At 41.9% G+C, this 17,844-nt stretch overlaps 1 protein-coding gene across 1 annotated transcript in view; it reads left to right on the forward strand.

Moving 5' to 3' along the window:
* Positions 1-8,214: 8,214 nt before the first annotated feature.
* LOC115176501 (neural-cadherin) overlaps positions 8,215-17,844 on the forward strand; it is a 130,230-nt gene continuing 120,600 nt past the window's right edge. Inside the window, exon 1 of the mRNA XM_029736537.1 lies at positions 8,215-8,557. Within this exon, the coding sequence (XP_029592397.1) occupies positions 8,215-8,557 (343 nt within the window). The remainder of the gene's footprint in view (positions 8,558-17,844) is intronic.

Genomic DNA, 17,844 nt, shown 5'->3' on the forward strand with positions numbered 1-17,844 from the left:
GATGACAGCTTTGCACACTCTTGGCATTCTCTCAACCAGCTTCATAAGGAATGCATTTCAATTAACAGGTGTGCCTTCTTAAAAGTTAATTTGTGGAATTTCTTTCCTTCTTAATGCATTTGAGACAATCAGTTGTGTTGTGAGAAGGTAGGGGGGTATACAGACGATAGCCCTATTTGGTAAAAGACCAAGTCCATATTATGGCAAGAACAGCTCAAATAAGCAAAAAGAAACGACAGTTCATCATTACTTTAAGACATGAAGGTACGTCAATACAGTACATTTCAAGAACTTGTCAAGTTTCTTCAAGTGCAGTCGCAAAAACAATCAAGCACTATGATGAAACTGGCTCTCATGAGGACCGCCACAGGAATGCAAGACCCAGGGTTACCTCTGCTGCAGAGGATACGTTCATTAGAGTTACCAGCCTCAGAAATTGCAGCACAAATAAATGCTTCACAGAGTTCAAGTAACAGACGCATTTCAACATCAACTGTTCAGAGGAGACTGTGCGAATCAGACCTTCATGGTCAAATTGCTGCAAAGAAGCCACTACTAAAAGGACACCAATAAGAAGAAGAGACCTGCGTGGGCTAAGAAACACAAGCAATGGACATTAGACCGGTGGAAATGTGTCCTTTGGTCTGGAGTCCAAATTGGAGATTTTTGGTTCCTACCGCCGTGTCTTTGTGAAACGCGTTGTGGGTGAATGGATGATCTCCGCATGTGTAAAGCATGGGGGAGGAGGTGTTATGGTGTGGGGGTGCTTTGCTGGTGACACTGTCTGTGATGTATTTAGAATTCAAGGCACACTTAACCAGCATGGCTACCACAGCATTCTGCAGCGATACGCCATCCCATCTGGTTTGGGCTTAGTGGGACTATCATTTATTTTTCAACAGGGCAATGACCCAACACACCTAAAGGCTGTGTAAGGGCTATTTTACCAAGAAAGAGAGTAATGGAGTGCTGCATCAGATGACCTGGCCTCCACAATCACCCGACCTCAACCAAATTGAGATGATTTGGGATGAGTCGGACTGCAGAGTGAAGGAAAAGCAGCCAACAAGTGCTCAGCATATGTGGGAACTCTTTCAAGACTGTTGGAAAATCATTCCAGGTGAAGCTGGTTGAGAGAATGCCAAGAATGTGCGAAGCTGTCATCGAGGGAAAGGGTGGCTATTTGAAGAATCTCAAATATAAAAGATATTTTGATTTGTTTAACTCTTTTTTGTTTCTACACGATTCCATATGTGTTATTTAATAGTTTTGATGTCTTCGCTATTATTCTACAATGTAGAAAATAGTAAAAAATATATATATATATATATTTAAACTTCATTGAGTGGGTGTTCTATAACTTTTGACCGGAAGTGTATTTTTTTTAAACCTTTTAATAAGGCGTTGGATGCCATATTGATTTCTTGTTGTGTTGCATAATCTTTGAAGATTCGCCGCCATCTGATGTCATTGATTGCGCGCGTTTTGATGTCTTCTTTGAGCGGCGAGTCCCCCTTCAATTCACTTCAATGGCCACATTTTTCAACTCTCTTTCCTTCGACAGAATAATAGTTGGTGAGTAGCATAGGCTAATGATTCTTCTCACTCGACTCTCGCTCACCCACATACACTTGTTTGGTGTTGAGTTTTGTGTTATTCTGACAATATTGCAGTTGTGGTGCGTGGGTAAAATCACCGGGGAAGCAAATCCAGAAACAATGAAATATTACAACCTACAGTTGAAGTTGGAAGTTAACATACACTTAGGTTGGAGTCATTAAAACTCATTTTTCAACCACTCCACAAATTTCTTGTTAACAAACTATAGTTATGGCAAGTCGGTTAGGACATCTACTTTGTGGATGACACAAGTAATTTTTCCAACAATTGTTTACAGACAGATTATTTTACTTATAATTCACTGTATCACAATTTCAGTGGGTCAGAAGTTTACATACACTAAGTTAACTGTGCCTTTAAACAGCTTGGAAAATTCCAGAAAATTATGTCATGGCTTTAGAAGCTTCTGATAAGCTAATTAACATCATTTGAGTCAATTGGAGGTGTACCTGTGGATGTATTTCAAGGCCTACCTTCAAACTCAGAGCCTCTTTACTTGACATCATGGAAAAATCTAAATAAAACAGCCAAGACCGCTGAAAAAAAATTATAGACCTCCACAAGTCTGGTTCATCCTTGGGAGCAATTTCCAAATGCCTGAAGGTACCACGTTCATCTGTACAAACAATAGTACGCAAGTATAAACACCATGGGACCACGCAGCCATCATACCACTCAGGAAGGAGATGCGTTCTGTCTCCTAGAAATGAACATACTTTGGTGCGAAAGTGCAAATCAATCCCAGAACAACAGCAAAGGACCTTGTGAAGATGCTGGAGGAAACAGGTACAAAAGTACCTATATCCACAGTAAAACGAGTCCTATATCGACAGAACCTGAAAGGCCACTCAGCAAGGAAGAAGCCACTGCTCCAAAACCGCCATAAAAAAGCCAGACTACGGTTTTCAACTGCACATGGGGACAAAGATCGTGCTTTTTGGAGAAATGTCCTCTGGTCTGATGAAACAACAATAGAACTGTTTGGCCATAATGACCACCGTTATGTTCGGAGGAAAAAGGGGGAAGATTGCAAGCCGAAGAACACCATCCCAACCATGAAGCACGGTGGTGGCAGCATCATGTTATGGGGGTGATTTGCTGCAGGAGGGACTGGTGCACTTCACAAAATAGATGGCATCATGAGGGGAAATGATGTGGCTATATTGAAGCAACATCTCAAGACATCAGTCAGGAAGTTAAAGCTTGGTCGCAAATGGGTCTTCCGAATGGACAATGACCCCAAGCATACTTCCAAAGTTGTGGCAAAATGGTTTAAGGACAACAAAGTCAAGGTATTGGAGTGGCCATCACAAAGCCCTGACCTCAATCCCATAGAAAATTTGTGGGCAGAACTGTAAAAGCGTGTGCGAGCAAGGAGGCCTACAAACCTGACTCAGTTACACCAGCTCTGTCAGGAGGAATGGGTTAAAATTCCCCAAACTTTATGTGGGAAGCTTGTGGAAGGCTACCCGAAACGTTTGGCCCAAGTTAAACAATTTAACGGCATTGCTACCAAATACTAATTGAGTGTATGTAAACTTCTGACCCACTGGGAATGTGATGAAAGAAATAAAAGCTGAAATAAGTTATTCTCTCTGCTATTATTCTGATATTTCATATTCTTAAAATGAAGTGGTGATCCTAACTGACCTAAGACAGGGAATCTTTACTAGGATTAGATGTCAGGAATTGTGAAAAACTGAGTTTAAATGTATTTGGCTAAGGTGTATGTAAATTTCCGACTTCAACTGTATGTGTTGTGATAATTGCGTTGTTTGCTCTATAACCTGTTAGTTCATATGCCTTGACACCGTGATATAAAGGCCTATGGCTGAGACAATAAGAAGACGCAGTGGCAGAATAAATTCAACCTCACATTAGTTTCATCATAAATCCGGAGAACAACACCTGTCCTGTGAAGTCCACAAAACATATTGCATATAACAAACAGTTACATGACCTACAGCATGGTCAAGCAAGTTAATGTTTCTGACATTTTCGGACCCCTTAAACAACTATTGATTTAGAACCACAGAGAGTTACCGCAAGCTGCCTCCACTATTCCATCCCCATTTCAACTTTAACATTTCAACATAATCTAATCAACTATGCTTAGTCTAATACAGTGACAACTAAAAGATACCAAAAACTATTTAGTCCAATCAACATAAGCTAAATATGATGTGGCTGTCCATGGTCCTGATTTGTGTGCGTTTGTGTGTGTGTTCGTGCAGAAAGTAAGTAGAAAAAACATGTTGACTCACCTTACTCGTAGAGAAACGCCAATGCCATCCTCCTCTTTCATGTTACATAAACCGTCTTTGGCTCTGTCATACAGTACACGCTTTTAGTTTTTGTTGTCCTAGACTACCTGGCTAAAATACTTGCTCACTTGCCTAACTTCCTTTCATGGGCGGCGATGCGCCAGGCCAGCTAGTTAACATGAGCCTTCTACATCAAGCTACATGTTGAACTTCCATCCTCTCAGGCCAGGGGCACAATGTATACATTTATGGTTGGATCAGAATCGCCTTTATAATCAATGGCCAGTACGGAGAATTAAGTAAAACCACAAGTCTAAATCCCTATCTCCATCGATGGCTAGTTTAGGAAAGGGATGATTTTAGCTAGCTAGCTAGCCACCGGACAACAACAACACAACGAGATGCAACAATAATAACATTTGGCATGTGATGTGATTGGACTGAAGACAAATCCAAACTAGCTTCCCTTGACACTTTAACAACAATGTCATACTCTTTCTGACCAGACAGCATCAAATAGATACACTACACATACTTAGACAGAGGGGCGCTGTTTCGTTCTTCTCAGATGCTTTCTACCTTGAGATGCGTTCAGCCTCTTGCAAATTGAAGGAAATATATTAAACGCAGAGAGATGAAAGATACATAATTTTGTATGTTATTTTGTTAGTTTTTTCTTGGTACATTTTTTGGTGGAGCCTGGCTTCCCTTGGCATCCATGAATACACACCACTGCAATACCGACAGCTGGAGAAGCCCAAAATTATCGCATTGTCTAGCCAAGTTTGAGCAAGTAGGCCAGCCTATAATTGCTGCCTATTTCAATTCCATGTCTGGTGAATAAAAATAGAAATGTTCTTATAGGATGTCAGCTACCTGAGCCTTGGGCCGGTGTATATTCAGTAGTTGGATTCCTTTGCAAAACGTTTTGTAAAAAGTTTGTCAAATAGACACTCTGATTTTCGTTGCAAAACATTTTGCAACAGAGTAAAAGTAAATCCGGGACACTTCAATGAGTATGATATGTTTAATTTGGTTAAATAAGACAGGTGGTCAGGGTGGATGGGTTGGCGTAAAATGTGAATGTCTAGCAAACAAAAGGTTGTGAGTTTGAATCGCATCACGGACAACTTCAGCATTTTAGCTAATTAGCTAACTACTTACTACTTTTTAGCTACTTTGCAACTGCTTAGCATGTTATCTAACCCTTCCCCTAACGTTAACCTTAGGCCTTTTAGCTAACCCTAACCTTAACCCTTTTAGCTAACCCTTCCCCTAACCATATTCTTAACCCTTTAACCTAACTCCTTAACTTAACCTTAACCGTAACCCCTAACCCCTAGCCAACGTTAGCCAGCTAGCTACCGTTAGCCACCTAGCTAGAATTCGTAACATATCATGTATTTAGCAAATTCTCAACATATTGTATGCTTAGTAAATTCGTAATATATAATACAAATTTGTAACAAATACGAAATAGGTGATGGACAATCACAAATTAATACATACCATACGAAACGTAACATACTAAACTGAGGGTACTAAATTTACATACAGAATCATACGAAATGCTCTGAGACCAGGTTGATAATATTGTTCCTCATATTGGTCTCCAATGGTAATGTAAGGATTAGGCTACATAAATCACAAGTGAAATGCAATGCAGAGGTTGCTGGTTACTTCTTGACTTGAAGCAGAATTTGTATTGATCCAGTCCCAAAATGCATTTGTGGTTGAACTCTGACAAAATAAATAGCCTAAAAATGTCATTGGCATGGCAGTAGGCCTAACTGGCTAACCTCTTCTCATTGTACAGGGAAGGGCATTTTGTGTAGTTCAATACATTTTGGTATGGTAGAGCCATGATCTGTAATTCAAGTTTCCACACAATAGTGAGACTTCACTTCTGATAATAATGGTGTATTACATTGGGGTCCCATATGGTAAGGCAGCAGACAGTGTGGAATGACAAATGCATGGTTGCTGATCCGAGTCCCCCTTGAGCTACAGCCAGAAGTTTCTGCGTGGGTATCAGAAGCGAGGATGGGTGACCAAGGACAAGCCATTAGAGGTGTGCACTGCAGCCATGTGAGCGATTGGACTTGTGATTGACCCAAGTATTTGTCCAAATCTTCACTCATCATGGTGTGGTCAGTTTATCCTCCAATTAAATTACAATTAATTTCATCTACAGAAAAAACAAGAGGTAGTTCTGTAAAGTGTCAGGGTTTGGTGCAAGCTAATCAATCAGACAGTTTATGTTGACAAATTTCAAAGGTGTAACAAACCTACTAGTCATGAGATAAGTTTACGTCTGACAGTGATGATTATTCATTAAGTTATTAATTTCTGTCTAAACACATACCATTAAAGGAAAACTCTACCCAAAAATTATATATTTTGGTATTTATTTAATTTGTCCATTGTTGATATTGTCTCAAAATGTTTTGCATGTCAGCAATCAAGTTTTCAAGACAAATAACTTTCAAAATACAGAAATACAGCCGGTATGATGAATGTGGCATCATATGAAACATTTGAAAACTTGATTGCTGACATGCAAAACATTTTGGGACTATATCAACAATGGACAAATGAAATAAATACCAAGTGAACGTTTTGGGGTGGAACTGTCCATTAAATGCATAACAAAAAAGTAATTAGGCATATTGGTTACTAAAAATGTAAAGATGCACTATGCAGAAATCACTCTGCTAAAATTCTAATAGTTCGCCTAATTTAGAGCAAGTATAGTGTAGAGAATCATTGTACCATCTAAACCGCTGTGAAATATGTTTCATAACCAAAAATATTGTACTTTCAGCTGTTTGAAGCTGGTGTACAAAACCGAAAGTACGAGATGCAAAAACATAACAACTGAATGCATAGAAACAGATCTACCACTTCTTAGACTTGCTTTCAATGAGTGACACATCTATAACACACATTTCTATGTGAATTTGGTCGTGTCCCCAAAAGGTACATTTTGCAGCTTTAATATATTTGTTTTGTTTTATTAGACTATTCTTATAATGGTGAGAAGACAAATTGGTTCCTGAAGTCACACGTTGAAAGCAGAACAATGTACTCCTACCAGGAACCATAACAAATAAAAAATAAAAAATAACTTTTGTTTAGTATAAAGCCTTTCTATCAAGGGAGGTAATCCAGTCAACATTTGAGGCCTATCATGTTGCCTGTAGCGCAGCCCAACAGAACACTGATAACATTTGGCCCAAAACCAAGAAAACGAATGTGTATTCTGGGGACAAGCCTCTCCAGCAAACAAAACTCACCCATTGCTTGCACACAGCATTTTAAATTGTGGGCCTGAATACTAAAAGCTCTCCAACGTTCGTCTCCTGCGCAGCTAAATCAAACTGCGTGTGGGCTGGCCGATAGCAGTCTTTCCGTCCCATTCCGATCTCCGATTGGCTGTGCCTCGAAGGGCGGTGATCATAGTACCACATGGAGCATCTGCGGCGTGTAGCCTATGCCTGTCAGTGTAGAATTCATCCTCTATGCGCTCAAGTGATGCTTCACTGAATAAGCTGGAAGCGAATTTGTCACTTTGGCGCTGTTCTTTGAGGGACTGCTACTTTTTCATTGCTGAAGCATTGCACTTTTGGGGACATTTACACCATATATCTACTCACCTAGCATTAATAACAATAATTGTTCGATTATATATGCCGTAAGAAACTTTTATGTTGGACTAGAGTGACAAAACTGATTTGATGGAAACATGACGGGAGCTACAAACGGAACCGTAGCCCTGAAGACATTTTTGCTTGTCGCATTGGTTTCATTTTCAACGGGGAATTCAAAGCTGCCTGTGTATTATGGACAAATTGTGGAGAACTCGCCCGCTGGAACAATGGTGGATGGGGTAGCTTTACCGGTTGGAAACAACTGTCACGTTTCGGAACTGGACATTGCTTTGGAAGGGAAGGACGCATCAGATTTTCGTTTGGTTTACCATCATGGAGAAAAGCATCTTATTTTGAAATCCACAGAAACTTTGGACAGAGAGTTTATAGCAGTGTACGATTTGATGGTTGTGCTTTCTGGTTGTTTGAATAGTGCGGTGGTGATTAAAATAGAGGTGCTTGATTCAAACGACAACATACCCCGGTTCATCAAGGAAAACGAAAGGGTAAAAGTTGATGAATTGACCCCTATCGGTTCCGAATTGGTCCGTTTTTTTGCAAAGGATCCCGACGGTGGAAAGAATGGCCGGGTCACTTATTACGCATCTCCAAAATGCCAACATGTCTACGTAGTTCCCCAAACCGGACAGGTAATGCTGGTCAGTTCTCTCATTGGTGTCATGAACCTAACAGTCCGTATTTACGCTCAAGATAATGGAGATGTCGCATTGATAAGTAAGCCGGTGACACTTCACCTTGATGTGCAGAGACCTGCTGTCTCGAAGGTTAGGAGGCCCCGAGCGGTCTCCGAGGAACTGTTCTACACAGTGACCGTCTCAGAGGATGTCAAAGTCGGTGACATGATATACACCGTGCCTGACCAGAAGTTTGAAAAAAAGTGGTTCGAGGTAATATCAGAGGCGGACTCCCCGGTTCAGATCGAAAGGGACTCGGGTCGTTTGTATCTCGCGCACAGACTGAAGTCCCCCGCGGAGGTCATAGTCAAAATCCAAAACCTCAGAGGTAAGAATGGAGTGTAATGGCTCTGTGCGTAAAGGTGCAGTGTCGTGTGTTTTCAGTGTCTTTCCCATTAAAAGTTGCCAGTTGTCTGAGGAACCTGTCTGTTTGGAAAATGTAGGCTATGCCTATGCCGCTGGTACAGTGTTGAATGAGGCTCATTTGGGAAAGTCTCTGTCGCCGTGCACCATTACTTTATCCGACACTGATGTGAAACAGTATTTTATAGGTCTAAGCATCATTGTGAGTGAGAGACTCAGCGTATCCTGTTGTATTTGATCAGGGCTTTTAGATAAAGGTTACTTGCTATAGGAAAAAAAAAACATGTTTAGCTATGTATTAGGCTGCAATGTAAAACAATGAATAAAAAAAATATCGCACACTTCCGCAGAATAATTTTAAAACGGGACAATAACTTGATATCAGGTGTGAATAAGGTGACGTTTGGTTTGGGTATATTACTATTTCATCCGTTGGATGCGCGAGCTGTGCTGCAGAACCGTACGCAGTAGAAGATCAGTTGGCAACGGAACCGGGCAGTATCTTATTCATTCAGAATTCCTTATGGCCGGTGTTTTTGTTGTTTTGCATAATATATAGCCTACATTCTGAAGTACAATATGGACTTTTATTCAATTAGTCTTAATTCTACTGCATGGCCAGTTGTCAGTCAGGCTGCGCGGAAATGATATTCTCAAGAACCTATTTGGCTATTTATCACACGCTGGGATGCTACGTTCATTCCACATCATTGACACGCTAGGTGAAGGTGTTATTTGTTGCCGGCAGGTCGCTAATTGGGTAAACAGGATTATAGCGCTTGGATGATGGAAATGTGTGTGGGGTATACGCATACAAGACACGTCTGCCCACTGTCCCCAGTGTCCAACACATGAGTGTCAATGTATGGGTGTGCACTGGCGCTATTAAGGATATGAACATCTGTAGAGTTTTTGCCAAATAGATTTTATGGACAAAGAAATGCATTTTTGGTTTATTTTCTGTGTCCTAAACCTACACTGTACCATTATGCTAGTTATAGGTTTAAGAATTATGATGCTGGAGATGGTTATAAAGTTGAAGACATTACCATAGCCTGTATAACAGGCCTAACGATTAGCCTGGTGTTTTAGATGATAGTCACAACTGAAAAACATTTTATTGCTCGGATTTAGACTGGGATTGAATTCAGACAGGTCAACCCTCATTAACATCATATAATGAAAAGTTGTCCAGGTGAGGATTTGATTGCTCCCAAAGTAAATGTTTGGCCAAGTGCCTTAATCGCGACAGAAAAAGTATCCTCTGACATGCCAAGTGGATCTAGAGGTAATCACGTTTTCCAAACGAGAACTCTGCCTCATCCACTGTTTATTTAGAGTAATTATGATTATTTATTCACCCTGACATTCCTAGCCTGGCACATGTGGTTTTACAAACCTATACAACTGACTTCACAGGATATAGTTTGTTTGCGTAAGGGACTTTGGAGTCTAGTTTATTCAGTGGTGCTCTCATGCGTAAAGTTTACTAGAATTCAGATTTTCCGCACTAAACTCATTACTCAGTATTTATTGCATTGTTGTAATGTTGTGTTACAACATATGATTAAACCAGGAAACTTCAAGTCATGTTCAATTGGCACTTAATTATTAACACAAGCCTCACCCGGCAAATTAGGTCAACCAACAGATTGTCTACATGATTTATATTGTCTGCGCTGCATAAAAATGAGAAATGAATTAATAAAACCTTTCCCGCCCGGATGCTAACGGAAGCTTCTCCCATGAAGATAATGTCGTCTTACATCTTGTTGAAGTCCTCAGTTTGAATATGAGTAGATAGATTATAATATAGATGTTGTGCTGCTAGGAGGAATGTTCTTGTACCAGCTGCAGATATGAGGGAAAAAAATAAGTTTCTTTTGATACTGGAGCAAGTTCAAATAGAATAACGACCAAAATGTACTGTGTGGAATTGTCAAAATGGAGCGGGGACACTTTTAACTATCAGCAAACCCTACCAAAATGCTTGAGAGAGCCCCCCACAAGAGTCTACTAGACAGACCCAGTATGACTGTGTAGTCTTTATGTCAAACTATAACTCTGTAATGATGTCTGCATGTGTGTTCACTGCACATCCCAATTATAACCTAGGCCTATATATTCTTAATGGTGTTCAAGTATTTGTTTGTGAGATTTGTTTAATAATGCATATTATCTCCCCATATAGCCAATTAAAGTATTACATTCACTGCATAATAAGTTAAACACATGCAGCTTAGATACATTCACTGGCATGGGGAATGTCTTTTGGAGGCAACCACATGTAACCAGAAGCATTGCTTTCCTCTCTTGCGGCATTGCTAGGGAGAGTGCCAATGCAAAGGTCTTTGGGGACATAATTACTGTTCAAACTATTGTCTAGCCGAGTGCCACTGTGCCACATTCCATTTGAGTGTGTTTGAAGAGGAATAGTTATTTTTTTCTGTTCTAAATACTAGATGCTTTCAGATAACACAATCTGCCCCAAGTGTGTGGATGGGTCTAGAATACTTTCCACCCCTTTGTTTGTCTTTCCACACACACACACACACACACATACACACACACACACACACACACACACACACACACACACACACACACACACACATACACACACACACACACACACACACACACACACACACATACATACACACACACACACACACACACATACATACACACACACACATACATACACACACACACACACACACATACACACACACACACACACACACACACACACACACACACACACACACACACACACACACACATACATACACACACACACACACACACACATACACACACACACACACACACACACACACACACACACACACACACACACACACACACACACATACATACACACACACACACACACATACACACACACACACACACACACACACACACACACACACACACACATACATACACACACACACACACACACACATACATACACACACACACACACACACACACACACACACACACACATACATACACACACACACACACACACACAAGCACGCACGCTGTTTCTCTTTTTCCTCAATTTTCGTCTTTGTCTTCCATGTCTGGCACTTCTTAGGCCTTTTAATGCCAGTTGTAGAACAGATTCAAGTACTGTATTTATTTCTGGATGTGAATTGAAGTTGTCTTTCACTTGAAGAAAGCTCAATATTACCGATCTGTAATGTTCTGTACATACACGCATACATGTGTGTTCCTATATTTGTGTCTTCTCATGTGTCCATGGTTATTTGTAGGCCACATTGGCCTTGCGTAAACCTGTGTTGCGAGCGGGAAGAGAAGGTTCAGAGGACACCAGTGTTGGTGACTCAACTTTGGTGTCAAATACCAGTTAATTAACAAGCCGGTCACACACACAGTGGTTTGTCTTGAGCCATTATAGCATTATGTGTATACACTGCTGGGGGGACATTATGTGTATACACTGCTGGGAGGACATTATGTGTATACACTGCTGGGGGGACATTATGTGTATACACTGCTGGGAGGACATTATGTGTATACACTGCTGGGAGGACATTATGTGTATACACTGCTGGGGGGACATTATGTGTATACACTGCTGGGGGGACATTATGTGTATACACTGCTGGGGGGACATTATGTGTATACACTGCTGGGGGGACATTATGTGTATACACTGCTGGGGGGACATTATGTGTATACACTGCTGGGGGGACATTATGTGTATACACTGCTGGGGGGACATTATGTGTATACACTGCTGGGAGGACATTATGTGTATACACTGCTGGGGGGACATTATGTGTATACACTGCTGGGGGGACATTATGTGTATACACTGCTGGGAGGACATTATGTGTATACACTGCTGGGGGGACATTATGTGTATACACTGCTGGGGGGACATTATGTGTATACACTGCTGGGGGGACATTATGTGTATACACTGCTGGGTGGACATTATGTGTATACACTGCTGGGAGGACATTATGTGTATACACTGCTGGGGGGACATTATGTGTATACACTGCTGGGGGGACATTATGTGTATACACTGCTGGGGGGACATTATGTGTATACACTGCTGGGGGGACATTTTGTGTGTACACTGCTGGGGGACATTATGTGTATACACTGCTGGGGGACATTATGTGTATACACTGCTGGGGGGACATTATGTGTATACACTGCTGGGGGGACATTATGTGTATACACTGCTGGGGGGACATTATGTGTATACACTGCTGGGGGGACATTATGTGTATACACTGCTGGGGGGACATTATGTGTATACACTGCTGGGGGACATTATGTGTATACACTGCTGGGGGGACATTATGTGTAAAAAGGGGACTTATGCGTTTCCAGGGCCACTTAACAATGATTTTGCACAGGGCAGTGTGCCCCCTTCCAATATCGAGGCCAGGCAGGCTCTCCTGGCTTTGCGCCCCTTATCCTAAGAAGAATTAGTGGTCCATTGGTCTTATTTGTTTTCCATGTGTTTTTCTTTCAAACATTTTGATTTCTGCAGCCCTGGTTAATTTCTTTAGGGGGGCTTGGCACTCCGCCCTCAGCACATGTAGGTGAAACACTGCAAGTAGAGCCGACTCAAAGTGTGTGCATGTGTGTGTCTACAGTACAATGCTGAGGGGCACTTTTTCCCAAGTCTCTCCCTCCATGATGTGTGTATTGGCTTAGTAAATGCCGATAATGGATTGTGTGTGTCGAGTGTGTGGGAGAGCTCCGTTCCTTCCATTCCCCTGCCCTAGAGGGATCCAGGGCTAGCACCCATGAAAGTTTGGAAAACCTCTGCGTGAAACAACTTTATCTTTCCCCAAACATAGCAGGGAGAGCTGGCCCTGGGGTGATGGAACGAGTGAAAAAGAAAGGGAGAGAAAGGAAGGCAGAGGGAGAGAAATGAGAGAGACTAGAAAGTACCTTGGTCAGCTGGCGGAAAAGGAGCTTGATAAATTGGGGCCCACACACTGTAGAGCTTACAGACACCAGACTGACTGGGCTTGCTGCTGACTGGACTTTTCTGGAGTGGCTCTCTGTTCGTCCAGTTAGATTATAAGTTACTGTGGAGAAGCCGGATGCCAGAAATCACACTTTGTGTCTGTCTCAGTACCACATCGAATAATATCCCGGACAAAAGAATTTGATATAAACGTATGTGAGTGTGAACTGTGTTTGTGTACTCATGTATATCAGGTTTATAGGTAGTACCTGGGGATTGCTGTTTGAGAGTAGGTTGGTGTGAGCTTATCTTTTCCCCTTCTCCTGTCTTTTATTTAGGTGTGTGTGTGTGTGTGTGTGTGTGTGTGTGTGTGTGTGTGTGTGTGTGTGTGTGTGTGTGTGTGTGTGTGTGTGTGTGTGTGCACCCACTCCCTGTCCCGTCATCAAATTATAACGGTGCAAAAAGTATGCTTTCATACATTTTCTCTGCTTGGGAGCCCTTGGGTGACACATTTGGATGACAGGCGCGGCTTGATAGGGTTTCTTCCTTCCCGTCTTTCTCTTTATTTATCTATTTCTTTATTTCTGGCCTCACCCTGGGCTAAAGCAACCAGACAATGTACTTCTAGACTTGCTGTAACACCAGCGTCTCCTCCTTCTAACTCCACTTCTGACAATTAAACCCTTCTCCCATCTGCTGTTTACTGTATGGCTTAGAGACATGCCTGTGGACCTGTGTACATCATTAAAGATATGTACACATGCAGTTTTAGCTCAGTGTTATGGGAGGAGAAAGGGGAATGTGTGTGTCGGTGTGGTACACATATGGGCGTTTATGCATTGATTTATACTTCTATCAAATCTATATGCCTATTTATGTTTTTTTGTTGATAGTCCTGTGTCTTTATCTTTGTCAATGTGTGCCTGTACCTCGGTGTGTGACCTTCTGCTGCGTGTGTGTGCAGAAGTAGGAGCGTGCTGGAGGATAAATCATTGTGAGGAAGCTAAACCTCTCCAGAATGGTCTTTTTTTGGACCAAATGAGGCCCTGAAGAACTGTTTGGGTCTGCCTGAATCAGCGTTACAGCTGTAAGGGAATGCACACACACAAAGACAGGGACTTGGACTTAGCCTCGGGATACAGTGATGGTCTCTCTCGCTCTCTCTCTCTCTCTCTCTCTCTCTCTCTCTCTCTCTCTCTCTCTCTCTCGCCTCTCATTTTCATCTGATTGCCCCCCCTCCCTCTCTCTCTCTCTGTCTCATAATTGAACTTCATGCCAGAGCGAGGCCCAGCCCTCTCCATTGTGTTATAATAGGTTATTGACAGCCGCTCCACACTAGCCCTAGGGAGACCATTTTTTATGATGAACTAGGACAAGGTCATTCGAACATCCACTGGCCCCCGAACATCCTGACCCACCCGCACCACTAACTGTTCACCGGAGGACTCCCTCCCATATATACACACACTCGCACATACACAGGCACACACATACAGTGCCTTCAGTAAGTATTCATATCCCTTGTCTTATTCCACATTTTGTTTTACAGACTGAATTCAGACTGAATTAAAAATCTCAAAATTGATTAAATAGATACTTTTTCTCACCCACCTACCAGTGGCGGTTCTAGACCATTTCAACTGGGGGGCCAAGCTGGGGCCAGTTGTACTGTTAGAGGGGCCAGTTACATTAGACGTTATTGTTGTCATATCGTTTTGCATGTGGTACGATACGGTTGTGTTCCGCCTAAAGCCGTCCCTCTCTCATTTGTAATTAAATTGTACAGATTTGGAAAAACATAATTCCTATTTGACATTATGGGGTATTGTGTGTAGGCAAGTGACATTTAAAACATTTTTTAATCGATTTTATATTCAGGCTGTAACACAACAAAATGTGGAAAAAGTCATGTGGTGTAAATACTTTCTGAAGGCACTGTATGCACACAAATCAAATCTCCCCCGCCACTGTTCATCTTAATTGTGAAATTGGACACGCTCAAACCTGTACGCTGGGATTTATATTAATTCCTGGAGACACATAAATAAATGCTTCTGAAATCCCTCTCCATCAACAGCAGAGGCAGCTTGCACTTGAAATGCTCTCGTTTAAAAAAAGACAACATACACACTGTGATCAGGGATTTAGGCATTCACTTTCTCTCACAGCTAATGATGTGAGTTTTCAGATGTGTGTGTGTGTGTGCAGCCCTTCAGCACAGCCCAGCTGTGTTGTTCCATCAACAGATCAATGGACTGTATGTCCCTGCTTTTCTAGTGTTCAGAGTCCCCAGAGGAGAACAGTGTGCCGTTTTGACGTCAGTCATGCAGCCAGCATCTGGGAAGGTGTTTGTGTGTGTGGTCATTGAGAAGGAATGGAATGTGACATGCATTCATGTATTATAGACTCACTCATAGGCTCAGGAGCTAGAACGTCTCATCAGCCCAGTATCACTGATTGTTTTAAAATAGACACATTGCTTATTGGAAACTTGTGACAGGCACACAACATTTTTTAGGTTTTCGTGCACAGTACGCTATTTTGTATACAGTGCATTTCCATCCCAGTTAAAGACAGTTCAATTGAGTACAGGCTGAGAAATGCTCCTCGGCAAGTGAGAGACACGAGAGGTGAGTTGACATATAAATACTCCCCTGATGTATGCCCATTGGTTGAAAGAAGCAAAAGTGATTATTGTACATTTGAGCCCATAGGTTAAACAGCAAGCGTGGTGACGTCGCCTTAGTGTGCCGTGATCATAGGCTGATGTTAATAGGTCAATTCCTCGCACTTGCTAATAGTAAAGGAGGAGGAGAGACGTGGTAACATTATAAACTCTACCATATGAATACCCACTATGCCGTGACACAGGAAGCTATATTCATATATTATGCTTAGAGGATGATAAAAAGTGATGCCCATTCAGAACAGCCTTCCTGATTGAACTTTCTTTACTACATCTATCAACCCAAAGGTTGTGTGTTCGAATCTCATCACTGACAACTTTAGTGTTTGAGCTAATTAGCAACTTTGCAACTACTTACTGCTTTTAAACTACTTTGCAACTACTTTGATTGTTAGCCAACACTTCCACTAACCTTAACCCTTTAACTACTTAGCTAGCATGTTACCTAACCCTAACCTTAACCCCTAACTTTAAAGTTAGCCACCTAGCTAGCCTAGCTAACGTTAGCAACAACAAATTGGAATTTGTGTAATGTACACGAATGGGTTATGAAGAAAGAAAATTGTGTAATACACACAAAATGCGTTTTACCTGTCACAAATTTCGAATAAGTAATTTGTGTCTATTTCACAATAAGCTGTGATAGTGTAACGATAGAGATAGCATGTGCTATGTCCCTGTTTGGAGTATTGTCTGTCTGTTTCTCTGTTTCTCTTTTTACACCCCTCCTATCTCCTTATTCTCTCTCACACATATTACTAGACCTCCATTATAAGGTAGAAACCCACTTTACATAGGAGATTGTGCCATTTCAGGGCAGTTACAGAGAAACCCTCCCTGTGCCCCCAGACGGGCCTTCATTAGCGGATCTAATGTGGACAGAGCTGTGCTCAGGAGTTCCTCTACAGCCTGAGGGTGGCAGAGATCTAATCCCTCCTGTTCCTCCCCGTCTATCACTTTAGCCTGCTTAGGCCTGGTCTCACTACAATAGGATAAAGATGCCCTTAGACACTGATCTAAGGCCAGTGGTTAAGATTATGATATGTGGGGGATGAGCTGATCCTATATCTGCGCCTGAAGGCAACTTGTACTTGGAGTGCTGTAGCGGCCTCACTCAGGTTAATGAGGTACAGTGTTATGGTAGCGGATGCTCATTATGGGACTAGACTCCAGGCATGGACCACATAACCAGGCTGTTGTTGAGGAACACCTGGGCCTCCCATACAGCCCACAGAGCACCACTTGAGGCACACCTGCACCGCGGCAGAGGCACACACACACACACACACACACACACACACACACACACACACACACATTAGAGTACACATACACCCATGCTGTCATTATGCTCGAATTCCCCATCTTGTAGGTAATGACTTGCACACAGACGTCTTACCTGCTGTTATGGTAGTGCTGCTCTCCTGCTGTGAGACTGTTCCCACCACCTGAAACACCCCAGGGAATTTGTGAAGCTGTGTGGATGTATCTAACTTTGTTTCTTTGATGGTGTCATTGCTGTTAGTTAACCCACATTGGCCACAATGTGAAATAGGGCTTCTAATTAGGTTTTTAGTTTTGAATCTTGTGA

The sequence above is a fragment of the Salmo trutta genome, chromosome 37 (assembly GCF_901001165.1).
Source record: "Salmo trutta chromosome 37, fSalTru1.1, whole genome shotgun sequence".
NCBI lineage: Eukaryota > Metazoa > Chordata > Actinopteri > Salmoniformes > Salmonidae > Salmo > Salmo trutta.